Raw genomic sequence first — 27,765 nt, forward strand, 5'->3', positions numbered from 1 at the left:
TCTTCCACTTAATCTCTCTCTGCCTTGGTTTCCTTGTCAGAAATATGAGGATAGGCATTTCACCCTTCCCATCTGCTAAGGTCCTTGTGGAAGTCAAAAAAGATTACCTATAAGGAAGAGCTTTGATAATTTAAAATACCTTATAAAAAAAGAAATTGTTCAGCCAGAAACCTAATAAAATATGCTTCATAAAAGATGACACTTGGAATGGGCAGAGAGATACATCTAAAATCACAAACATTACAACTTCAAAGAGATGTCACAAAGATTTGGTACTATTTGTCTGCATGTAAGTTAAGAAAGATGGCCTAATCAACTGCCACAATTAGCTGAGATTTCCTGAATGTTTACTTACTATAATTGCATATATGTGATCCCATTTTATTTGGCCTTTAATCGGTTAAATATTTTGGTAGTTTTCTAACACATTTTTTTCTTTGTTCTGCTTCTAAGGCTTGAACTCAGGCCTGAGCTTGAGCACTGACCCTTAGCTTTTTTTCACTCAAGGCTAGTACTCTATCACTTGAGCCACATCTCCACTTCTGTCTTTTTGCTGGTTAATTGGAGATAAGAGTCTGATTGGACTTCCTGCGTGGACTGGCATCAAAATGATATCCTTAGATCTCAGCTTCCTGAGTAGCTAGGATTACAAGCATGAACCACTGGTGCTTGGCTAACACACACATTTTTAAATTCATCCATGTGATATTACAACTAAATAGAAAATGAGAGATTCATTATACATAGGACTACAGGCACTTAGATCCCACTGGGGAAGAGAGAAAGCAGTAATACTACCATATGCCATGTTCAACATTTAGAATAATTTAAGCTTTTCTATTTTCTTCATTTTACCAGTTTTATTTGTTTATACTATCAAGAAAAGCAAAGCATGGAAGAGGTCACTTCACTCATGGTCTTAGCTAGCCCTTCAATGATCAATGCTAGTCTAGAACAAGGAGAACATTTACTGGGAAATTAACTTCATGCCGTGTGTGCTATAATCCGACCCCTTGAGAGGCAGAGGTAGGAGGATCACCAATTTGAGGCTAGCCTGAACTATACAGGAAGACCCTACTTTAAAAAAAAAAAATCACTGGAGCTCACATCTGCATAGTACTTTATTCCTCACTCCAAAGCATTTGTGCCCAAAGTCCAGAACTCTTTCCAGAATATGCCCTTAGCAACACTAACTAGACATGTATGATTTGCCTATGTACAAACTGTAGAACACCAAGGGAATAAGATTCCTCCTGTGCCTACCCTCCCTACCCATATAGATAAGCTTCCTGCAACCTCTGCCTGGCAATTCTGGAGCTGAGAAAGCCGGGGTCGCACATGATGACATCTCACTTGCATAGGAAAGCTTCCAAATATCCCTGAGCTTAAGGGGTTCAAAGCATCAGACGAATAGATGATATCATGCATAAGATGCATATGTGTGAGATATTTAAATTTACACACACACACACACACACACACACACAATCCCTGATTATAATACACACAGGAATGGTAATTTCTCATTTTACAAACAAAAGATGCCTTGCAGATAAATCACAAACCAGAAAGATCCTCAATGTAGCAAGGAGTGAACAGTAACCAATCTTTGAAATTATTTTTGAGGGTAATTTTAACAGTTCTGTTCAAATGATGCTTTTTAAAAGACTGCCATTTTTTCTGAGTGGAACATATGTCAGCAGAGCAGAATAAAAGCCTAATAAAAACATATCTGATTATAAATGAGATTTTCCAGTAAGTTGCTTTTCACTAGCTAAGGTACTTGCCATTGTCCTTGAAATCCAAGGTTCCCAATGATCTGCTTGAGAAGTTAATGACATAGTTCCTCATGACAAAAGAGCCTGGATCCAGGGAGTATTATACAATTTTGTGAATTTTTGAACATTCATTTTAAGAGTCCCATGTTCCTAAAAGTGCTTCTATTTCTAACAATTTCACATGTGCTCATGTCTTTGACTCTACAATTTATATGCATGTATACTCATGCTAAAAGGACAAATTCTATGTATAAATTCATTCCAAAAAGCACAGTAAATTTCTTGTTGTTTTATCAATATTGTGAGAATGAGGAAGTCTGAAATATACCACCTGCACTTGTGAACCATCAACTTGGGCTGGGCCTTTCTTTTCAGCACTCTTTTCTAGGTGGAGAGACCTCTGTCAGGGGCCTAAATTGGTACTTCCTTGGTACCGCTACTCATGATGCTATCACATCTCATGAAGATAGGTAGCTGGGACATTGCATAAAATCTCAACAGGAAGGCCTACCTGGCCCCAAAGATGTTTGCTACCTAAAGTTTACCACGATTATCCCAAAGCCAGAACTGGGAGGCTGGGGAGTTAGAATCTACCTAGATCTGCCCACAACTTCTCAGGGACCCCAAGAGAATCACTTCACCTTCCTTCACCTTGAGTTTCCCCACCTATATAATGAGAGAATTAGAGCTTATCTCTCTCAGAAGTTATAGACAGCTCTCATGGTCTACAACTATAATGAAAACTGAAACACATGGTCCAGCAATTTTACATATACTTTCATATACAGACACACACTTGCATACACACAGCGTTCACACACCACACAGATTTACAAGGGGAGGTGTATGAGACTTTTCATAGAAGCAATATAAAAAATACAAAATGAAAATAATCTAACGTGTCATCATCAGAAATGTGTGTATAACCAGTGGCACCATCATACATGGAATTTGCCATTCATTTGTGAGAAGGAGTGGCCTAGAGTTATACATAACAATACAGATAAATCTCAATCTTTTTTTTTTTTTTGAAAAGCGAGTAGCTAAAGAACACATTCAATGTGATATCAGATGAAGTTTTAAAACATGCCGAACAACACCAGGTGTCACTTACCTAGAAAATGACAAGGATATGTGCAAAGATGGTTAATACATAACTAAAAATGTAGTTATCTTATGATAGGAGGAACAAGATTACCAGGTATACAGGTAAGTATGGTTCTTCCAATACTAGACTTCTTACAGTTCTTGTTGTAGTTTTGGGGGATTTAATCCAAGGCCTCAAACCCATGTCCTTATATGTATCTGCTTAGCAGATAAAAATTATTTAATGGCGAGTGAGTGAGATATTGGATGGGAATTGTGTTCTTACTTCATGTAAGTTGTTATGTTTTCCAGTGGGTTCCAGTTAAACCCTAGTCTGAAGGGATCTGACAGGGCTCTTCTTGAATAGCTCTTGCATTGTTTTAGAATCTCAGTTCCTCTGTGAAGCCCCTAGAACCTAGTTGAAATCAATGGCTGAAAAATGACTTTCTGAAATAACCATTTTAACTTATTCATCAAGTTAACAAATATTTATCAAGCTTCTACTTCCTGTCAGGTATTGTTGCAAGCCCTGAGATAGAGGGAGTGAACAAAAGTGGTCCAAGTCCCTGTCTTCAGGGAGCTTGGAGTCTAATCATTCCGTGGAATAACTCATAGATTGAAATGGCCCATCAAGGTTTCTAAAATGATGAGGATGGTGACTAGAAGTTTTTCCTGAAAGCTTTCCATGAGCCTCCAAGCTAAGAACTTTCTTCACAACTTTCAGGTGTTCCATTTTTTCTCTTTTCTAGATCTCCAAATGAGTAGAAAGGGTGTGTGTGTGTGTGTGTGTGTGTGTGTGTGTGTGTGTGTATTCCTCAAGCACTTAAAGTGTGTCCAGACTCTAAGCTAAAGGTTTCACTTGTATCATCTCTTTTAATCCTCACATTTAACTCTGAGTTAGCAAATAGGATCTTCATATTAGACTTGAAGAAAATGAGTTCAGATAGCTTAAGCAACTTTCCAGAATTGCTCAGCATGTAGGAAACCAAGTCACTGTTTAGACAGTTAGTTTTTGCTCCTATGTATTTAAGCACTGAGATGACAAGACAGTTGCTTTCCAACCTGGAAAACAAATATTTATCTTGAATTTACTACTAGGAAGTCTACCTTATCTTGGCCCATCATGCAGCTCCTGTCTCTCTCTCTCTTTTTTTTTTTTTTTTTTTTTTTTTGCCAGTACTGGGGCTGGGACTCAGGGCCTGAGCATTGTACGTGGCTTCTTTTTTGCTCAAGGCTAGACTCTACCACTTGAGCCACAGTACCACTTCCGGCTTTTTCTGTTTATGTGGTGCTGAGGAACCCAATGCAGGGCTTCATGCATGCAAGGCAAGCACAGTACTACTAAGCCATATTCCTAGCCCCTGTCCCTGCTTTTTATTTGTCCTTGCCTCCCTCCTCTAACAGTGTCACAGTGTATCACCGCACACAGTCCTGAAAGCAGTTCCACGTTGTCTTCCATTTTATGGTTCTATAATCTCCTCTACTGTAAATATGTTCGGAAGTGACATAGATATCTCTTGAAATTTCAACATTCTTCATTTTTAATAAGTGATTTATTGTGATGTGCTTTAGCCTTGTGATTTCAAATATTAAGTCACTTGGTTCAGGTGGTCTTATATATTGCCCATAAATGTGTTTCTCACAGACAGAAATTTCATTCCTTTTTTCTTTCTTTCTTTCTTTCTTCCGCAGGAGGAGAACTGAATTCTTTGAGCTTGTCAGTAAAGGAGAATATGATTGGAACATCAAAAACCATCGTGATATATTTCGGTAAGAAAAAGCTCGTATTTCTGTGTTTTTCGTTATCTGAACATTTAGCCACACAGTGCTAAAAGCATATTAAAGGATTTTTGAGGTAATAAACCTTCACTTACATTCAAAACACCTTGAGATTAGTTGAACATCTAGAGACAAGATAAAGAATGAATCTTTTTGTCTTGTAATTTATTATATCTTTGTCTGTTCTCCATAAACCTACCTTCAAAATTAGAAAATAGGGCTGGGAATACGGCTTAGTAGCAAGCGTGCTCCCCTTGTATACATGAAGCCTTGGATTTGATTCCTCAGCACCACATATATAGAAAAACCAGAAGTGGGCACTGTGGCTCAAGTGGTAGAGTGCTAGCCTTGAGTAAAAAGAAGCCAGGGACAATGCTCAGGCCCTGAGTTCAAGCCCCAGGACTGGAAAAAAATTAGTTCAAATTAGTTTAGTTACAACAAGTCCTGATTTCTTCAGAGCCCACAGCACATTAAGTGCTATTGTTCTTTCTCTCCTAGGTCATCCTCCCACTGTCTCCATCTTCTGTCTCCTTCCTATTTTCACACTACTAGGTTTCACTGGGAAGCTTATTAGATCCTGGTTAGAGTCTACCTCATAACCAAGCAATCACTGAATCACCTTAAGTGTGATTCCTATCTTATCCATATATCTGCTATATATCAACTCCCTTCCATGGACTCAAGGTATTTCCTGTCTCCTTCTCCCAGAAGCCCACCTCACGTGCAAGTCTCTTGAGGACACAAAGGGCTTAATTTCACCCCTCTCCACTTTAAATACTTCTGAGTTACCTTTACAGACCTTTTCTTCATTCTTCTCAGAGTGAAAGAGCCCCCTTCTCTTCAAAATGACACCTCTACTCATCATAATTTGATCATCTGCCCTGCCCCCATCATCCTTCAAACCATCTCACTGTATCAATAATGACCTTGGCTTCCATTTTCAAAATCTTGTTTTGATGCTGATGTCCTTTCTAGACCTAAAAATGTGCTTAGCCTTTCTATCATTCTACCTCAATCCTTTTACCTCTTCCCAAACTATTCTCAACAGGCCTCATTGTTCTGTTTTCAAATGCATATATTGCATATTTGGGTTATATCTATTATATTTTTATTATTTTAACATAAAATATATATTTGCATACCAAACTGGACTTGCTTTTTCCATTTAACTGCAGGCTTTGGAATTCTACCCACAGCTCTATTTCTGGCTTTTTTGGTAATTTATTGGAGATAAGAGTCTCAAGGACTTTTCTGCCTGGGCTGGCTTTCAACTGTGATCCAGACTAGACTTGGACAGCTGATACAAGCTTCCTCTCTGTTCTCTTACTCTAAAAAATATAACTTCTTTGCAGAAGCTTGATTTAATAATAATAATAATTGTTCATTCTTCTCCTATAGTTCTTTGTAACTATCCATCCCTGCCTTGCCCTTGTATTTTAGCTTTTCCTGTCATTCCTTCTTTTAGGTTCTGATCAGTTTATCCATATAATTGCTCCCCTCCTTCCACTCTCTCCTTCTTCAAATGATCTCCACATCTATTCCCTAAAGGTCTAACTGGATCATTCTTTTTCTTTTCTTTTTCTTTTTTTTGCAAGTCCTAGGGCTTGAACTCAGGGCTTGGGCACTGTCCCTGAGCCTTTTTGTACTCAAAGCTAGTTGTCTAACATTTAAGCCACAGTCTACTTCCAGCTTTTTTTTGAGTAATCTATTAGAGATAAGAGTCTCATGGGGCTGGGGATATGGCCTAGTGGCAAGAGTGCCTGCCTCATATACATGAGGCCCTGGGTTCGATTCCCCAGCACCACATATACAGAAAATGGCCAGAATTGGCGCTGTGGCTCAAGTGGCAGAGTGCTAGCCTTGAGCAAAAAGAAGCCAGGGACAGTGCTCAGGCCCTGAGTCCAAGCCCCAGGACTGGCAAAAAAAAAAAAAAAAAAAAAAGAGTCTCATGGACTTTTCTGCCCAGGCTAGCTTTGAAATGCAATCTCAGATCTCAGCCTCCTGAGTAGATAGGATTACCGGCATGAGCCACCAGTGCCTGGCTAGATCCCTCTTAAATCCTTAACTTTGATTGATCCCTCTGCCCAGTTCTAATTGGAGAAAGGCTTTTGCCAATCAACCTATCATACATCTAGCCTTCCAGCCTTTTCTGCATAGTCTTCCTTCCCACTCATCTACTCTTAGGGCATTCATTGGAGTCAGGAGTCTGCAGTCAGACATTGTGAATTCTAACCCTAACTTCCACATATCCAGCAATTATAACCTTGGAAGCTACCTAACTATTCAGAGCCATAGTTTTAATAGGTAAAATGGAAATAGGTTTAATAGGTAAAATGGAATCAATCACCCTGAAATGATTGTTCAGCAACTGCTATTGGAATCATCATCATCATCTTAGCATCTAGCAGATAAGCAAGAAACTTCTTGATGCGTTGGTTAAGGCAATTAAGAATCTGAGAAGTTTTAAATGATCAGTTGATTAGAACCTAAGTAATTACACAAATTCTGATGCATGTAGCCAACTTTGCAGGGGTTATTTTCTGTTCAGGAGGCACTGCCGGGCCCCATATGTTAACCTACAGTCTCATTCCAAAAGAAACCGAAAATGAGACGTATCAGTGCATAATGAGATAGGTTCTAGTAGCTTTGTAATAAACACAGAACAGTGAATTCTTCATTCACCTCTGGAATGCTAGTCTCTCCATGCTTCTATTATTTGTAAATAGTAATGATAACTCTTACTACTGAGAGTAATGAGGATTCACTTAGGTAGTAGTTTGTTGGATAAGTACTTAGTAGAGGTAAACATATGGTGTGTACTATGGAAATGCTTATAATACTCCAAAATGAAGAGTAGACACATGTGTTTTCTTTTGCATAATGCTTAACACAGGGCTGTTTGGAGTTGACTGCTGTCTAAGTGCTGCTCCAATCTGAGCTGCTGATGCTAGTACAGCCTGATTGTGCCTTGAATAACCTATTGTTATTTGCTGAGCAGTCTTGCTCCCTGGAGAGGTTTCCTGGTGAAGTTATACAAACCTCCCTTCAGTAGAGCCTGCTTTGCCATCTGGACAGCAGACATGATTCAAAGGCATTAGGGTCTGGCGTAGAAAATGTTAACACCCAACTGCAGGACAGCCCTTTGACCTTCAACAACACACCCTTTCTTCCAAAAGCAGTCATCCAACATGTGATCCCCCCCCCCCCCCAACTCAAATCCTATATTACTTTTCATCACCTACTGCTAGTTTTAACATAAAGAAAGCAGGTTTGGGACAAAGAATGTGTGTTTTGTTTTTCCCCCTCCCATCACATCAAATTATAATCTACCTACCATTTCAGTTGTTTCCTATGTTTCCGTCATTCAATGTAAATTCTAATAAGTCTGCCTTTCAAAGATCTGATTCAAATTATTCCTGTGTTTTCTTACATGCCCAAACTAATGAAAGCTATAGCTGAAGGTGTTTCTTCTTCATAATGCTCATAAAACATGGTAGGATCCAGGTAGTAAACTAGAGTGACATGGTATGGCTCCCATAAATCTCAACTCTATGGAGCCCATGAAAACGAAGGTGCACCTTGCATCTATGTGCTGTGTGTGTCTTACCTCTTTGGTGTGGATTTTCTTCTATTACTATCAATCAGTAAGAAGTCAGTAAATAGATTCATTGGACATGTGCATAGTGTTATATATTGATTCCCTTGCTTATACTTAAAAAATAAAACAGCAACGTTGTCCGTTATAAATTATTTTAAACAGAACTTGCTTGGCTCAGGTGGAGAGAAAGGAGTGTTTTGCTTTCCTTGATTTGCTGCAGACCAAACAGAAAGGTCTTACCGCCTCCCCCCCCCCACACACACAAAAAAAAAGGGCCAAGTGAGGATGTGTGAGTGCTTTGTCTGCTCCACAGTGTGGTCGCATGCTAGAGATTCCAAACACAGGGACTATAAACAGTGCTGCCCCTTGTTGAGGGAAAGAAGATGTGAGCTAGCCTTGTTTTCATTTTATTTATTTATCTGTCTAGGACAGGTTTGTTTAGGAATGCTACGAAAGATCATTCAGGCTGTTTTGTTCGGCTCTGTTTTTCAGATCAATGTTAATGACAGCTTGTGACCTTGGAGCTGTGACCAAACCGTGGGAGATCTCCAGACAGGCAAGTGGTGATTAATGGCAGGGCACAGCAGAGGAGGGATTGGGGCGTTGGGGGGCAGGGGGAGACTGAGTGAGACACTGAAACCCTAGTGGATTTGCATCCATATTAACATAGTATAAAAAACAACAACAACCCAGCAGCAGGCTTAGTCACAATAGAGCTTAAACGCAGTCTTTTCTTCACTGAGATATACTATTTCTGCCCATAAGATTTTCGTAATGTGCTAAACCTGAACATTTTCACCATTTCTTAATGCAAGCATTTCTGAAATAGTGTTCTCGAATAATCATCTCTCAATACAGGGTCCTATTTTTCACATTTGGAGAGGGGAAAAAAAAGAGGTAAAAAGGAAATTGCATTTTTTTCCAAAATATCATTTAGATATCAGAGACCTTTATGGCCAAAATGTGAAACACCCAACTTAATTTGTATCATATCAGCCACAACTTTACATTTCTCTGTTTTCACCACAACAAAATTCTAGTTTCATGGCAACAATAGTTGTCAATCTGGTAACTACCAACTCAAGGTCTTTAATTACTGATAATACATAAAGGTTACTTGGTCTTTAAGTTTTCTGTCTTTTAAATTTTTTTTATTTTATTGTTTTGATGAAAAGTCATGCTATATTGCCTCAGTTGGTCTTAAACTCCTGGGTTCAAACAATCCTCCTATCTCAACCTCACTAGTGCTAGGACTGCTGGCTAATTATTTAAGTGTTATGAGATACCTACTGTGTAAACTGGTCACTTGGTATCTTAAGATGATCTTTTAGGGGAAATAAGATATATTCCTACATCAACATATAGCTATTTGGGGCACATTATCTCATTTAATCCTTAAAACCCCTTCAAGGTAAGTATAGTTACCATAGTAGGCAGAATAATGGACTCCAGAAGAACCAGATCCTAGTCTGAAACCTGTAGCCATTATCTGAGAAGAAAGAGGAAATCTGCCAATGTGATTAAAGAAAGTATCTGATTGGGAGATGAGTTGGAGTTATCCAAGTGGTCCCTAAATCACTAGTGTCCTTGTAAGAGAGATCATCCATTCAGAAAAGGAGAAGGCAATGTGAGAAGGTGATGCTGAGACTGAAATGATATGGCCACAAGCCAAGGAATGCTGGCAGCTACCAGAAACTGAAAGAAGCAAGGCATAGATTCTCTTCTAGAACCACCAGAGAGACCCAGCCTTCTAGACTCTTAATTTCTGTCCAGTGAACTGACATAGCTCTCTTGTCCTCAAAAAAATATATGGGAAAATAAATTCCTGTTGTCTTAAAGTTTGAAAGTTTGAAGCAATTTTGGCAGCTTTAGGAAATAAATATAGCTATTATCTTCACTTGATAGATAAGAAATATGAGGTTTGAAAAGGATAAGAAATCTGAGATTCTGTAGCTAGCAGGTGGTAGAGGTAAAAATAGATCCTAGCTCATTACACTCCAAGACTTCAATCTCCAGAATGATTTCCTACACAGGATGCATCAATCTGCAATTTTAAACTATACAGTATAGAATAGACTGTCTGTACACAAGAGACTATGTTACCCCAAAACTCACAGTTCTCATGGTTTACAAAAATTGCTCATGAACATGTACTCCTTTGTCCTCATTTTGGAGCAACACTATCTGCATATTTCTGGATCTCCTGACAGGACTCTAGAAGATCTTGCACTGACAATTAAATGCCTCACTTCAATAATTCATTGGCCCAAACATCTCACATGACCCCTCTCAACCAAGAACAGTGCTTTCATGTGCCCACCAAGTAGAAAGCCAGACATGTTGGTGAAAGATGTCTATATGCACTTCAAATCACCAAAAATATTTTCTTTCCTTCTTGCAAACAGAATATATTCTTCTCTGCAGGGGTGAGGGGAGTGGGACACCCAAATGGCCTATCAATCAGGGTAAATGCTAGATCCTGAAACTCTGGCAGATTTATACCCACCTCCCTAATCAGTCTGGGTATAAAGACCTATGCATATCAAAACTATAGTATTTAACATTCACCACAAACACAAAATACCATGTATTATTCCCATGTAATAGGAAAGAGATCAGGAACATTCGCAGTCAGTCTGTGGTCCAAAGCCATTCTAAAGTCCCTGAGGTCATTCACTGTAAGAATTCTCTCCACACTGTGGTGGGCCTGACTCCCTGGGAGCTACTTCCACATTCATTATTTCTCTTGCCTTTAGATCCTTATCATTAGAAATTATTCCTTTCCATTATCTCCCTTGCAATTTCTTGAGGGTGAAGAAGCTTTTTCAGCTTGTTTCTCACCTAAAGAAGATTTTGTTTTATATTGTTATAGGTTCTTGATTTCTTTAGCATTAAAAGTCTCTTAAACATTTAGACAGTTTGCTGTCTTTGATTCTAGTTACTTCAATTTGTCAGTAATCACATCCACAGTCTTTTTTCCCTACACAAAATACATCTCAGATTCTCTTTATTTCTTTGCTTTCTTATATTTGGGAATAAAGAACTATAACAACCAACCTTCCTTCCTTCCTTCCTGTTCCTTTTCTGCTCTCTCTCTCTGGCTCTCTCGCTCTCTCGCTCTCTCCCTCCCCCCTCTCTCTTTCTCTTAATTCCTAGTACCTTGGTCCTCATAGACATTAGAGAACTATGTCGTTAAATAATTTCTCTGAGCTATTTTCATCTGGCTAACAGGATTTGTTGCCTATCATCTAACTCATAGTTTTTAACAATAGGGTACTGGCCATACCTTTCATTAGATTCTTATTTGAAGGATGAGTCTTATTTGATGTTTATTATTTAAAGTGCATCTAAATTTTAGTTTTTAGGTTTGAAGTTGAGAAACAGCATTATTTTCCATCTCTGTAAGACTTAGAATTTTTCTACTCTCTTTCATTTCTTATTATAAGCCTGATGATCCTTTCCTGAAATCATTGACTGGAATATATGTGAGGGCGGGGGATAGTTCAGTATCTGCCAATACATGCTACTAACAGTTTTTTCCAAGCCCTTCTCCTAAGACTGTAAATTCAGTAAGAATAGTATTGGCTTCACTTCAATAATAATTGCACAAAATTATGATACATAGATGATCGGCCTGGACGTCTCTTGACTATCTGACACCTAGACCCATGCTGATCCCACATATTTTAGGGTCTTTCTGTGTTGTTCTGTTTTGTTTTCATTTTCTTTTTAAGCATCAAGGCCTTGCTTCCATACAATTTTTGTATTATCAAAGTTAGGTTAAGCTCTGCTGCAATAACAAATACATTCTGAAATTATAATTATTTAAACTAAATAGAACTTATTTCTTGCTCACATCATACTCTAATGCAGATTGGGCTGCCATGGTAGGGATGAGTGGATGGAAGGATAGAGAGTGGAGAGATCTTGGGAGGATGGGGAGGAAAATAGAGAAGAAAGACTGGAAAAGTAGTGGGTGAGGTATGAAGTGCCAGGACCTTAGCAGTAGCCCACAGGGGACAAGAAATTCATGGGACAAAGTACTTGGAAGGAAAACAGTCTCTACACCGATATTTTACATCAACTTGGGAGGCTCAGGAGACACTTCTAGGTGTTCTCAGTCAGTGGTATAAATATTATTTTTATACTTTTTATATGAAGTTCCAATGGTAAGTGTAGACAACCAAGAAAGAGTTCAGGAAAATAAAAACCTCACTATGGTTTTACAAATGCTTCCATCAGCATTCTTTTTTTTTTTTTTTTTTTTTTTTTTTTTTTTTTGGCCAGTCGTGGGCCTTGGACTCAGGGCCTGAGCACTGCCCCTGGCTTCTTCCCGCTCAAGGCTAGCACTCTGCCACCTGAGCCACAGCGCCCCTTCTGGCCGTTTTCTGTATATGTGGTGCTGGGGAATCGAACCCAGGGCCTCATGTATACGAGGCAGGCACTCTTGCCACTAGGCCATACCCCCAGCCCCTCCATCAGCATTCTTGTCACAATTCTAAGCTGGAAATCTTGTTCATGTTTGTCTCTAAATTGAGCAGGTTAAAATATTTTTAATTATACTCTTTCTTGATTTTAGGAAACAATTGGACATAACAATGAGACCTTCTTTTAAAAACATAAATGTATTTCCAACTTTCCAGATGTTGTTTTTCTAAATTCCTTTTCAAAATGCCTTTTTAAAAAAAAAGCAGTTTAGGGCTGGGGATATAGCCTAGCGGCAAGAGTGCCTGCCTCGGATACACGAGGCCCTAGGTTCGATTCCCCAGCACCACATATACAGAAAACGGCCAGAAGCGGCGCTGTGGCTCAAGTGGCAGAGTGCTAGCCTTGAGCGGGAAGAAGCCAGGGACAGTGCTCAGGCCCTGAGTCCAAGGCCCAGGACTGGCAAAAAAAAAAAAAAAAAAAAAAAAAAAAAAAGTTTAATTTATTCCACTTTTCCTCCTCAGAAATATGACTCTGAGCATGTGGGTTTCCCTAGTAATCCCCAAGGACTGATTAGCATCCCAATTTCCTTCGTTAATAAAAAATTCAATCAGGAGCAACTTAATGTTCTTGATTGGGTTTTTAAGTACAAACAAAAGAGTGGTACAAGTTAAACTGTGAAGAAGCACTGGGGAGATACCCAGGATCTTTTTAGAAAGAGTAAGGGCAGTATTCTGTCTTAATTTCTCTGCTTTCCAAAGGCTGAAGACCTGTATAGGCCTCCCACCCTGAGGCACTTGGTGTTGGCATTTCCATTCTTTAATGTAAAAGATCCAGCTTCAGAGCCAGCTGAGGGAGAGTTCTGCGAGCTGGATTAATGAGGCGATACCCTGTGGGGATCATTTCTTCTTTAAAGAAGTCCTGAAAACAGAGACCTGGGGTGGTAAAAATCAAAGGCAGTGGAATTTTGGAAAGAAGTAAATCAAGTCCTACAGAACACATACCATACCAGCCAAGGACTATCGTCATGTGGTGGGAGGGTAATCTTTTGAGTCACTTTCTAGTACTTTGTTTAAATTAGTATATATTAATTGTACAAAGGGGAGGAATTCATTGTGATAGTTCTATGCATGTATAATATGTACTTTGGTCAAATTTATTCTCTCTATTACTCCCTATTCACCTCCAATTTCCTCTCTTTTGTACCATTGTAATAGATTTCATTATATTATTTTCATATATGCATAATCAATTTTGGTATTTACCTACCAACATATTTCCTTCCTACCCACTGGTGGCTTTCTCTCACAGTCCCCTTTTTACATGCATATATAACATAAATATATACATATACACACATATCCATGTCCAGATTAGGAAAAACTTCTAAGTCTAACATATCTCAATTGACACAATGACCTCCAGTTCCATCCATTTCTCTTCATATGGCAGGTTATGCTTTTTTATAATTGAATCATACTCCATTGTGCATTATACCGCATTTGTTTATTCATTTATTGGTATGTCCCACTACTTTTATGTAGCTGAATTCTTGTAAGGGACCCATGTTTCTTATTAGAAATCTGACTTTACTGGATATTTGGTGCCATTTTCCCTAATAAATGGTTTTAACCTTGCTACTCTTATATTTCACGGAGAGATGGTATTATATCTAAGTTTTATCTGTGATCTATCTTTGGAGCTATATATAGATATCTTGTGTCAGTGTCCCTGACTAAAATTAAACTCATCTCACCTTTGCCAGATGTAGGATTTGATATTTCTAACAACACAGGACAAAGAAAGCTTAGTGTAAGGATGCAGGTCTTCTTGCCATCAAGATCTTGTCTAAGATCTTTTTCTGTCCAATATTTTGTAAATCCAAGTAGCTCATACAGATCTTTCCTAGGTGAACACCATATTGATGTTGTGAGTGTTCAACACTTATTTGTTAGCTCATTTCCTTAAACACACACACACACACACACACACACACACACACACAACAATGCTGAGAAGAAAAGTCTTTGGGGATAAAATAATCTCTTTAGCTTGGCTGCTGATCATCCACACTAATGGATAAAAGGAAGGAAAACAAAGTTATCAGTGGTCTGAGGAAGAATATCCGTTCCACTGTGCTTGCAACCAATAGTGCCTGCCGTAAATGAACGCAGATTCAGATAGCCCAAAGACTGTGGTGCAAAGTAGATCATAACAATGTTAGAAAGTCTGGTATGACCTAGGAAGCTTACATTAGTCTTGCTTCTTGATTGACAGGTATAGTCGAAAGTAAAGAATGCTCTGAGATAATCCTTTCCAAAGCACACACAAGTATTGGTAGAAGGAAGTGCTGGATTTATCATGCAAGATAAAGCCAGACTGGGATAAAAGTATGCAGCACCATAAAGAATCTACACAGAAGCCAGGAACTGGTGGCTCACACCTATTACCCTAGCTATTCAGGAGGCTGAGTTCTAAGGATTGCTGTTTGAAGCCAGCCTGGGGAGACAATTCTGTAAGATTCATAGCTCGACTTAATTAGCAAAAAGCCAAATGTGGAGATGTGATTTAAGTGATAGAGTATTAGCTTTGAGTGAAAAAGTTAAGGGAAAAAATGAGACCCTGGGTGCAAGCCTCAGTAGCAACACACACACACACACACACACACACACGAATCTATAAAGACAAATGAAAACGGATTATTACCAAGTAATAAAATAATATAATATTGATACAAATTATTAAATTATTGTTTCATTTTTCTATATAGAAACTGTTCCCATATTATCTATTGGCATGAATCTAAAAGTATATTGCACAAGTTCCCATTAAAAGGAAATCAGTCTTATTAATTAAATTCTACAACACAAAGCATTAGTATACTCCCTTATAAGCTTTTTAAATGACTGTGTTGGAGATAACCACCATGTAGTAAGCCAGGATTAACTTCCAAGTCTCATGACGAACTACACATAAATTAAAATATTTCTGTCTTTCAGGTGGCTGAACTTGTGACCAGTGAGTTCTTTGAACAAGGAGATCGAGAAAGATCAGAACTTAAACTCACTCCTTCAGTATGTCATGCTTTCATTATCGTCTATTTATCTATTTAAATGACATTTCCAAAAATAAATCCAGATCACAACTTGAAATTGGAAAAGCTTCAGAAAGGATTTAAGGAAGGACTCTGAAAGCTTTCAACTTTAATTAAACTTCAATGCTAAGCATCGTTCCCAGTTTCTGATTGACAGTGGTATGCTACATAACAAGCATTTCCTGAGCACCCTCAATGGGGCAAACAAGTAGGCACAAAGTAAGATGTGCCCAGTAGAATTTGAAAGATCAGACCCAGGGTGCTGGAATGCCAGATTCACCTTTTCAATTACTATTTGAGAATTAATTGCTTTTCTCTATCTTTTTTTTTTGTTTGTTTGGCTGCTGGTCCTGGGGTTTGAACTCAGGACCTCCTGGGCTCCATCTGTGAGCTTGTTCTGCTCAAGACTAGTGCTCTACCACTTGAGCCACAGCTCTACTTCCAGCTTTTTTTTTTGTAGTTTAGTAGAGATAAGAGTCTCACGGGGGGCTGGGGATATGGCCTAGTGGTAAGAGTGCCTGCCTCATATACATGAGGCCCTGGGTTCGATTCCCCAGCACCACATATACAGAAAATGGCCAGAAGTGGCGCTGTGGCTCAAGTGGCAGAGTGCTAGCCTTGAGCAATAAAAAAGAAGCCAGGGACAGTGCTCAGGCCCTGAGTCCAAGCCCCAGGACTGGCCAAAAAAAAAAAAAAAAGAGTCTCACGGGCTGGGAATATGACCTAGTGGTAAAGTGCTCACCTCGTATACATGAAGCCCTGGGTTCGATTCCTCAGCACCACATATATAGAAAAAAGACGGAAGTGGCTCTGTGGCTCAAGAGGTAGAGTGCTAGCCTTGAGCAAAAAGAAGCCAGGGACAGTGCTCAGGCCCTGAGTCCAAGGCCCAGGACTGGCAACTAAAACAAAACAAATAAACAAAGAGTCTCACACACTTTCCTGCCTGGGCTGGTTTAGAACCATGATCCTCAGATCTCAGCCTCCTGAGTAGCTTGGATTACAGGTGTGAGCCACCAGTGCCCAGATGATTTCAACTATTCTTAAATGGTTACTTACCTAGTAAAAGTCAGATTACATAGATTGAAACACACACGAATCTTTTTTGGTGGTGTCACAAAATTTGGTTATAAAAACAAAGATAATAGATTAGGATATATTCCGTTTATGTGTAAAACCTAGTATGACCCCAATTTCTCTGGGCTACCTATATACTTTAAAATAAAAGCTTTTTTATTTTAAAAACTAGTTCAGATGAATATTCTGAAGGTTTTATAATGCAGCAATACCACAGGTCATTTAATTAAGTGAAAGAAAAAGAAGAATGAGTAAATTGCTGGCATCAGTGAGCAGGCAGGTGCAGGGCAGGGATAAGGGTCCTTTATCTGTAGGCTCAGGTAAGGTCTTTTCAGAATACATAAATGAAATTAATTTTGTGGTGAAAACAGCTCTAAATGCTCCTCTACTTTCACAAAAGGATACTTACCACAGCTCACAATTGTCTCCCCCCAGGAGAGACCTGCCGTTGGGGTAGGGCAGTCCCTATTCATCCTTTTCCAGAAGCTTCTGGAAGTACATTCACCAAGAGCTGACATCCACTGCACCCACTTTCTCTTGGCTTTTAGAAAGAAAATTGTCCTGGAACTTCTCCCTCCCCTCCAGATGTTATAGTCCTACAGGTTATCACGGTAACTTTTGGAGATCAAACTAATGTGGACCATAGCCAGGATAATTCTAGAAGCAGTGATTTAATAAAATATGATTGGAACTGAGCACTGTTCCTCCAGAAATGAGGGAGACATGATCTTCCCTGGCCTCTTAGACTTCATCAGCCAGCTAGCAAAATGGGCAATAAATAAATAATCACTAATAAATACCAAATGCAAAATGCTGCAAAGGGAAAGCACAATATATTACCTACACTCATTTTTCTTATGTCACACATTGATTAAGAAGAGACTAGTCCAGGAAAAACCATACCATTATGGTCAATAGATTTCAATATCAATGTTAGGACAACTCTAACATTCATGAGCTAGTTTTTTCAATGAATGGTCCAGACAGCTTGACTATTCCCAGTGCTCTACTACTTACCATACTCCAAAACAAACTCAAATTGGATCACAGACATGTCTAATAGAAAAAACAATAAAATCTTTCAAGAGAATATACATATAAATCTTCAAGGGTTTGATTTAGCCATGATGTCTGAGATATTATAACACAAGAGGTATTATAGCACAAGAAACAAAAGAAGGAATGATCCAGAGATGCCAGTTCATTGGTGCTAAATTGGACTTAATCAAAATTAAACTTCATTGAAGCTAAAAACTTTTGTGCACCAAAGGACACCATCAAGAAGGTAAAAAGATAATCTATAAAAAGTGAGATTCTTTACCAATTGCATATCTCGTGGTCACTAGTATTTGTATTATGAAGAGAACTACTGTGGCAAAAATAAAAAGACAAAGAACTCAGTCTAAAAAGTAGGCAAAGGATCTAAATAGATACATTTTCTAAGACAATATTAAAATGGCTCATAAGTGCATGAAGATTACCAAAAGAATTAGCTATCAGGAAAATACAAATGGAAAACACACTAAAGCAGCATTTCATACCCACTGGGAGAACTATAATTAAAAAGATGGATAATGACAAATGTTGGTATGGTTATAGAGAAGTAAAATCTTCATAAATTCCTGGTGGGGATGTAAAACAGAGACACTGCTTTAAGAAGCGGTTTTTCACTTATCAAAATGTTAATCCTATTGTAGCTCATGGCTGTAATCCTAGCTACTCAGGAGGCTGAGATCTGAAGACCATGGTTCAAAACCAACCAGTCAGAAAAGGTCGCTGAGATTCTTATCTCCAATTAACCACCAGAAGACCAGAAGTGAGGCTGTGGCTCAAAGTGGCAGAGTGCTAGCCTTGAGAGCAAGAGCTTAGGGAAAGCACCCAGTTCCTGAATTCAAGCCCTACAACTCATTAAAAAAAAATAACATTGTTATTGAGCTATTGTGCTACTCTGCTAGTTATGCACATAAGATGATGTTCAGCAAAATTAACTACAATTTTTGGAAATTAAAAAAATTAACATAAAGTTACCAAATGGACCAGTGACTCTATTTCTAAATATACCCGCCTTTCCCTCAAAATAAAAACATACATCCATACAAAACTTGCACATGAATGTTCATAGCAGTGTAACTCAGAATAGCCAATATGTGGAAACAACTCATATGTCTGTGAATAAAACTTGATATGCCTAAACAATGAAATATCACCATTTGGCAGAAAATATAAAAGCTAAATGAAGTACTAATACATGTTCTCTGAATGAACCTTGAAATTATTATATTAAGTGAAAGAAGCCAGTCACAAAAAGAACACACATATGATTCCTTTTCTATGAAGCACATAGGATAGGCAAATCCATATAGGAAGTACATTACTGGAGATTGCCTAAGATTAGATGTTCAAGAGGAAATGAAAAGTTATTAGTTTTGGCATGGAATTTCTTTGGGGGACTCTACTTTGGTTCTAAAATAAATTATAGAATAGTTGTACAATTGGGACTAAAAGACTGAATTTTTAAAGTATTCACATAATATCCATCAAAAACAGAGTAAAAATAAATAAATAATAAATAAATCAGATAGCAGAAAGAGCTGTAGAGAAAATGGAATAAAATGCTACAGTTTGAACATAGTTTAAATGTGTCCTCCAGGACTAAATATGTTGAAATTTCATTGCCATTGTAAGGGATTCAGATCTGGTTATGTTTAGAAGTGTGGGGCCTTTGGGAGATTAGGATTAGAGAAAGTCACTAGGGTAGAGTTCCTGTCCCCATGCTTGAATCACAATGGCTTCATAAGAAAGAGGAACAAGATCAAAAGGCACACATGTGGGTGCCCTGTCTATTGCTATAAGATGCTTTATGTTACCTCAAGACTATCAACAAGAAGACCATGACAAATATGGAACCTTGAAGTTCCAGAACTATGAGTTAAATAAACTGATCTTTTAAAATGTCTCAGCCTCTGGTATTTTATTATAGTAACATAAAACATGGGATGTTTTCAGAGAACCAACATTCAGTTAATTCACAAAAACTACTACTTTCTCCAGCATATTTCAGTCTTCTCTGAATATATCACATTTTAGACTGAACATAAAGATGAACGGAGGCTATGGGAGTCAGTGGCCTACTCCAGGTCAGAGATATTTTCCTCTGATTTGCACCTAGTGATTTCTTCCCCACTACTTCTACTTCGGTTCATAAATCTTAAGACTGCAGGCTTTTCCAACATCTCTGAACCAAAGAGATGGTGGCTTGTATGTGCCTCTATAACCTAAAAGAATGCTAAATCATGTGGATGCCACATTTCACCTAGAGGAAAGACACAGTCCTCCTCTAAAATGATAGGTGAGATGAGATATAGCACAACAGTGCTACTCTGCCAGATCAAGAAGGACACAAATAGTGGCTTAGGCTCTGGCTTTATTCTTGAAGAACAAACGGAGGCATTCTTATTGGAGTAGAATTAACTTTGTATATTTTACCCCTCCAATTCCAATTGTTTCACTTGCTAAGACTCCTAACATAAATAAGTCATTCCTTTTACTCAAAAATATACCTAGACTATTTCAAACATTATAACATCACAAAGTTTAAAGGGGATAGTGAAGGGATTGAATGCCTCCCACATCCACCCATCCATACATAGGCATTCATTCATAACAGAATCTTACTGAAAATTTTACAGAATTTCTGATCTAATGTTTCATCCTCAAAAAATAATATAAATGGTTTCTATTTTTAAGTCTTTTATTATGCTTAACTAGTTTCTTGAAAGGATTTCAATTCCACTTGTCCATTTATGTATATGATGCAACTTGGTTTCTGCTTTTTAAAAAAATGCTTTTTCAGGGCCGAGAATGTGGCTTAGCAGTAGAGTGCTTGCCGCGTACACAAGAAGCCCTGGGTTCAATTCCTCAGCACCACATACACAGAAAAAATGGGAAGTGGCGCTGTAGCTCAAGATGTAGAGTGCTAGCCTTGAGCAAAAAGAATCCAGGGCCCTAAATCCAAAGCCAAGAAGCCAGGGCCCTAAATCCAAAGCCTCAAAACTGGCAAAACAAACAAACAACTCTTTCAATCTATCCTATTTTGTCCAACCCTCTCATTGTAAAAATAAAAGTCCTCTATTGTTTTGTGACAGTATAATATGCCCCCATCCCTTGGATTCATATTCAGCTCCCCAGTGACCTGATGGTTTGATTTAGTAGCAGTCACCTGTATCTGAAGACAGATTTTGGCCCCAAAGAGCTGTGTTCTACAAAGTTCAAATACGTTCACTTACAAATCTACTTTTAAAGGTGAAAATATTTGCTTTTCATCACAGACAATGGAAAAGAAAGTACATATAAAGAATGATTGTGATATGTAAAGTGTTCAGTTTGTAAAAATTGGACCACTGTGACAGTGTTTGACAAAGCACCTATAAAATCCTCCAGTGTGGTAAAGCAAGGTTCTCCTCCTTCATTCTAGGCTATTTTTGACCGGAACCGGAAAGATGAACTGCCTCGCTTGCAACTGGAGTGGATTGACAGCATCTGCATGCCCTTGTATCAGGTAATCTTGACGTGGGAGGTTCAGCCTGTCGTCACTGAGCCAGGAAAGAAAGTGTGTGCCAAGCACTTTCAGAAGCATTGGTCTGAGGAGACTCTTTCAGGATATGTATTTTGCAATTTGTCTTTTCTTGGATTTCTGGTCCTCAGAAGCTGGAGACCTGAGATCTCTACCACCTTCTACAGCATTATCTCCATGGGCTTCATATTCCTCTTCTGTAAACCAAGGGTAATAACCATTTTATTTCAGTATTTCCCAAGCTGTGTCCCCTGGATCACAAGTATGCAGACATTGTCTAATAGCTAGCCATCTCTTCAAAACCAGCTAGCAAGACCAATAACAAAGGAAATCCCCCCCACACACATACACACCATTCTCCTTAAAATGTTGCAAGCCTAGAGAAGTACTGCAGAGAAGAAACATGCTTAAAACTTTCAGTTTTTCAAATATATTTGACCATGACATTCTTTTTTTAAAACCATTTTCTTTTTCACTTTTATTAATGTCATGAGAGACATGAGGTTTCCATGAAGCATGGTTTTCTGCTCTCACCCCATGATCTGGACCACCCAGCTTTAGGAAGCACCTCCCATATAATTCTGCCTTTCTTTGAGATGCATATGGGACAGCTATCCCCACCAGTGACTTCTAAGTGAGCTGCACTAATGATTTCTGCATACCAGGCTGCCCGATGTGCAGAACCTGCTCCTGGCAAGGAGACCCAGGTCAGCTTTGAATTGTTCACACTCTTACTTTTTGAGTTCCAGGGAGGACTGGCATCCATTAAACACTAAGAGTTTTGTGTACATTGGTTTTTAATTCCACTGCTAAGCGTTTGCTTTCATCTGTAAAAACCTGGCAAGTTCTTTACCCCCAACCTAGCTCAATCAGACTGAGCTACATTTCTAACTTCAAAGCGAGAAACACGCAGGGAAAGCAAAACCTCTTTAATTTCTCACTCTGTAGAACTCCATTAAAAACCCAGTATTGTTTTTTAAGGACCTCATGACCATTAAATCTCAAACTTAGCTACCAATTATTTCCAGTACTTTTAGGACCTACTGAGCCCTGTCACAGTACCCCCAAAACAAACAAGTTAGAACACTGTCTTGGAAGATGGAAGTGTAAGTTTTATTAACAATTAATAGCAAAAATGCATTGTTGTTTTCTGTGATCCACTAAATGCCTGCTAGCATCCTATAAGTCAGATGAGTATTCAAAGAATCTAAAATCAATTACTTTAGTTACAAATGATCATAATGTTCTTTCATAATAATGAAAGAATTTGAGAGGAATGAGTATGATGTGTACTTTATTAATTAAAGGGACCCTTGACCCTCTTTCCATACTGTCTGTTGGTCCCATCATGGATGTTGCTGCATTAGTTGGCTTGTGTGTGAAGCCCATAGCTTCTGGGCCAGGTATCTTTTCCTTTGCTCAATTGATCTTGGCTGCCCACGGTAAATTACGTTTTAGTGTTACTAAGTTTTGTGTGCATATGTAGACAATAAGTGAGATTATTTTTTTTTACCAGCATAGGAGGTTGAAGACATGCATGTATGTGGTTGTTTCATTTGGGTTGCTACTTCGCAATGCTACTTTGAAGTGACCCAGAAATACACATAGTCTTCCCACATGGTTACTTACAATAAGTGCTAGGAAAGATCCTCATAAGCTTTTCCATGATAATTTGTCACATTGCTGACTCAATAAGCAATTATTGTAATTATCACGTACCTCCTATTAATTATTTTGAAATATTGAGGCTAAAAGGAAGTTACTTGAGCCAGGAGTCATTGGGTCATGCTGTAATCATAGCTATTCAGAAGACTAAGTTCTGAGGATCACAGTTCAAAGCCAGCCCTTGCAGGAAAATCTGTGCAACTCTTATCTCCAATGAACTACTTAAAAAGAAAAAAAAGCCAAAAGTAGAGCTGCGATTCAAGTAGTAAAGCTCGCCTTGAGCAAAAGTGGCTCAGAGACAGCACCTGAGCCCTGAACTTAAGCATCAAGCCTAGCACACACACCCAAAAGGAAGTTACTTGAATTTAAACTGAAAATAGTATCTTCTTGGATGTAGGGAATAAGTAATATCACTACATCATCCTGACGTTTTCACATCCGTTTTACTTTATTACTCATCTGAGATGTTAGATATATCTCCTGTCTTTACCAGCAAGAAAAGAACATATACAAAATTAAATAATGCATCAGAGTCCTGGACATCCAGGGCCTTTGTTCTGGAGCTAAGGATCCCAGCTTCAGCTTCTCACCTTTCATGGAAATTTCTGCTTGGTGTTTTCTTGGAAGAGGATGCTACGCTAAAGGGATATGTGGGAGCAGTGTTTTCAGAAGTTCATGTTTGTAGTACTCCTTTGCTAGAGGATTAAAATCTTGCTCTTTTAAAATTCCTCATCACTGCTATTTTTATTTAGCTTCATGATTTTATTTGTACATTTTCCCTTTCCTTTATTTTTTAAATTTTATTGTAAAGGTGATGTACAGAGGGGTTGCAGTTATATAAATCAGGTAATGGATACATTTCTTTCTTTCTTTTAATTTAAGAAAATTTTATTGTAAAGATGATATACAGGAGGTTACAGTTATACAAGTAAGGTATTGAGGACATTTCTTTCTTTTTTTGGCCAGTCCTGGGCCTTGGACTCAGGGCCTGAGTACTGTCCCTGGCCTCTTCTTGCTCAAGGCTAGCACTCTGCCACTTGAGCCACAGCGCCCCCTCTGGCCGTTTTCCATATATGTGGTGCTGGGGAATAGAACTGAGAGCTTCATGTGTAGGAGGCAAGCACTCTTGCCACTAGGCCATACTCCCAGCTGAGGACATTTCTTGCCAAACAGTGTTACCCACTGCCTCATTTTTTCCCACTTTCCCTCCCCCCAACATCCTTCTCTCACAAGTTATAAAGTTCATTTTCAACATAGTGTCTTTTTAAAAATTTTTTATTTATTAATTAAAATTTTTGACAAGGTGTTGTGCAAAAGGGATACAGTTACATAATAGGACAGTGTGTACATTTCTCGTGATATCATACACCCTTGTTTTTCTTTCCCTTCCCTAGACCAGGTAGACATACATACAATACCCAGTGTACCAAAAACATTTACAGTAACCACATGGCATACGCCAAAGGAAATTCACCTAGAACTTTAAATATAACGTCAACAATAGAGTTTGCTTATCCTTGTCTTATATGACCATACATATATAGCTTTTGTGCTATTGTGATCCACTAAGAGGTCTATTTTAGACCTTTTTATGCTTAGTAGTTGTTTGGTTTTAGTTACATAATGTAATATCGCTGACCCAAACCTGTGGGAAATGCCATTTGACAAGAAGTTTTTTGTTTCGCAGACCTAGCTCTAGTGTCCCAACCCCCACCTTAACAGTCATATATCAAGGAGATTATGCCCCTTTCCAACATAGTGTCTTGTAAGTATCACTGTTGCATTGGTTCACCCTTTGTCCTTTGTCTCACCATTTTGTTATTCTTCCCTTTCCCAAATCAGGTAAACATATATGCAAGACACAGGGTACCAAAATTAAAAACATTGACAACAGGGGATAAACCAAAGGGGAAAAAACATGAAAGAAAAAACAAATAACTTCACACAGTACATTTTTTTAAAAAGCACCTCTTGTTTCCATATCTCGGGGTTCATTTTGCTTAGCATCATTTTATACACACATAAGTACATAGCTATTGAGCCTATTGTGATCCTTTTCTAGGACTATCCTAGACATATACTAATTATTACCAATGAGAGAAACCATGGAGCCTATGTTTCTTTGGGCCTGGCTTACTTCACTTAATATGATTTTTTCCAAGTCTTTCCATTTCCTTACAAATGGGGCAATGCCATTCTTTCTGACGGAAGCATAGAATTCAACTGTGTACATATACTACATTTTCTTGATCCATTCATCTACTAAGAGGGATATCCATATCTTAGCTATGATAAATAATGCTGCATACATTTATTTTTTAACAGTGTCACCTCTTCCCTTGTTTTCTCTCTTACATCTTCACCAAGATTTGAAATCAACTTTCAAAAGATCAAAGTGAAGGTTTAAGTAAACTCTCTGAAGGTTCCTACTGTGTTCCATCTCATGCAATAGTTTCCTCACAATTTTATTGATAGCATCTCATTAATTGTTGGTGCTCAAGAAATGGAATTGGTCACTGGGTAGGGCATTGTCATTAATGAGAAGACATATTCTTAAAGATTCAAGCAAGGGAAGTCATTGATATGACACTGGTCACTCAAGCAGCATAGCTGAGACAACTCAGATGCTTCTCAAAGGCCAGCTTGAAGTTAGAAACATGGAAGAGCAACATCCAGGACTCTGAGAAGATGCTGTGAAATTCAGAGCCAGAGAAGCCAGCAAGACCTTCTTAGGTAGACTTCAGACCATGGCAAAAGGGCACAGAACAGGACATGAGAGACAAAGAAAGCCCCAACCCCACCTCAAGATAGGAAGGATAGATAGGAAGAAATTTTATGCAGAGAGCTTAAGCAAATAGGTTTTCATAGAGATAGTCAGGCCACCCTGCAGGAGAAACAGCATGGACAGATGGAATCTGGAAAGGCTAGAGGCAGCTACAGGGTTAGGGTACAGGGACAGGAAAAATTGGGAGTTGAGGAAGAGAAAGTAGACATGTGGCCAAGGTGGAGGTGTGAATATGGCTTTAGTACAGTGTTGTTACTTCATTGACTTTCATTAGATAGTTTGGTTTTACTTCATGATTTTAAATGGTTGTGCATGTCAAATAACCTAATAGATCAGGGTATGCTTGTGTTGCTGGGAGCTGAGTTTTGTCTCTGCTCCAAGCAAAGGATAAAGAATAGCAAGGCTATTACTCTTGACTACCTGAAGGCCCCTTATCTTTATTCCCAGATGGGAATCCACACTTGTTCCTTACATTAAGAATCAAAACTATATATGAGATGGCTTCAATTTCTAGTCAGTTTGTGACTATGTTAGGGAAAAGCAATAAGAACCCTCCAAAATAATCTATTTCTAAGGAAGTTACAGGAGACATCAAGTAATTGACTGAAAGGGACTGACAGAAAATATATGAAAACATATAGGACTAAGGTGTAGGTCAGCATTCAGTGCTTATCTGGTATATACAAGGTCCTGGGTTTAATTCTTAGCAATAACTAGATAACCAATAAAGCCAAAAGCAATGGTGGATAGGCCCTGTTCACCTGATGTATTGTGAACACATTTCTAGTGAAAAATGAGAACATGCACCAAAGGCATTGCTTTAGTGCTTGCCACATGCCAGGTAGGAAGGCATGCCAAAGACCTGCCCAGTTCCATGAGGGCTTACTTAGAAAAGATGTATACATATGCAAGTAGATAGTTTTCCAGGACTTGTTCATCTTTGTAATCTCTAAACTTTTCTGAAAGAGAGGAAGGAAAGAAATAGGGAAGGAAAGAAGTGAGGAAAGGGAGGGGGAGGGAAGAGGCATGATTTATCTGTGACAGTATTTTAATCAGGAAGCATATAGGAAGCTGAGAGTGGGCAAGGAGCCATTCAAGCGTGGTCCCCAAGAGAAGACTAAAGCCCTGGTTAGTTAGTTCTGTCCTAGCAGGGTATCTCGGAGGAATACATTGACATCTGATTCCAGAGCTTTCTGCTGTTTTTGCACCCTGCTGGGGAGCCATTAGCCTGCTGCTCAACATCTTTGGAAGAAAAAAAAAAGTAAGAAAGAAGAAGAAGAAAAAAGACACCATCAAACTTTGAAGTCATTGCTGTAGAGCCTTAGGGATAAACAGAAACCCCAATGCCACTGGATCATTCTGAGCTTCTCTTTGCAGGAGCAAGCTGAGTTTTTTGCCCTTATTTTCATTCTCAAATGAAATCATAGTGTACACAGAATGTCAATGATGCACAGAAGCATTAAAAAATCTGCTTTTAAGGGCTGACAGATTTCATTTTTACCACAAACATTTTATTATAATCAAAATGCCAGCTTATCCCAAACTGGCTTTTGACTTGGGGGTGGGCCTTCTTGCAATAAAGCCAAAAAGCTAGACCTGGGCAGCATCTAGCCAGATGATACTCCCACCATTAAGAGAGGAAGCTTTTGGTAAAAGTAGGTGCTTCTGTATAAAAATCTCATGTTTTCTGCAATCAACAGGGCTCCTGATGTTAATATTAAACGGATATTTTTCCATCTCCAGTTGTAATGTTCATTTTTGAAAAATTCATTCCTCCTGATGCAGTGATTAATGTGCTTTCTAAGAAAGGCAAGACATCTCTAAATTACACTCAAACTACAGCCATTGAGAGTTACTGCAAATGAGGATATAAAGCCTAGTACAAGAGAATGTCTCGATACTGGTAAA

The 27,765-nt window shown here is 38.5% G+C and overlaps 1 protein-coding gene across 1 annotated transcript in view; it reads left to right on the top strand.

The window, feature by feature from the left end:
• Window positions 1-27,765, top strand: part of Pde11a (phosphodiesterase 11A) — a 337,140-nt gene that overhangs the window by 287,204 nt on the left and 22,171 nt on the right. Inside the window, exons 16-19 of the mRNA XM_048344223.1 lie at window positions 4,557-4,634; window positions 8,734-8,797; window positions 15,666-15,740; window positions 21,309-21,392. Of these exons, the coding sequence (XP_048200180.1) occupies window positions 4,557-4,634; window positions 8,734-8,797; window positions 15,666-15,740; window positions 21,309-21,392 (301 nt within the window). The remainder of the gene's footprint in view (window positions 1-4,556; window positions 4,635-8,733; window positions 8,798-15,665; window positions 15,741-21,308; window positions 21,393-27,765) is intronic.

The sequence above is a fragment of the Perognathus longimembris genome, chromosome 4 (genome assembly GCF_023159225.1).
Source record: "Perognathus longimembris pacificus isolate PPM17 chromosome 4, ASM2315922v1, whole genome shotgun sequence".
NCBI classification, from domain to species: Eukaryota; Metazoa; Chordata; class Mammalia; order Rodentia; family Heteromyidae; genus Perognathus; species Perognathus longimembris.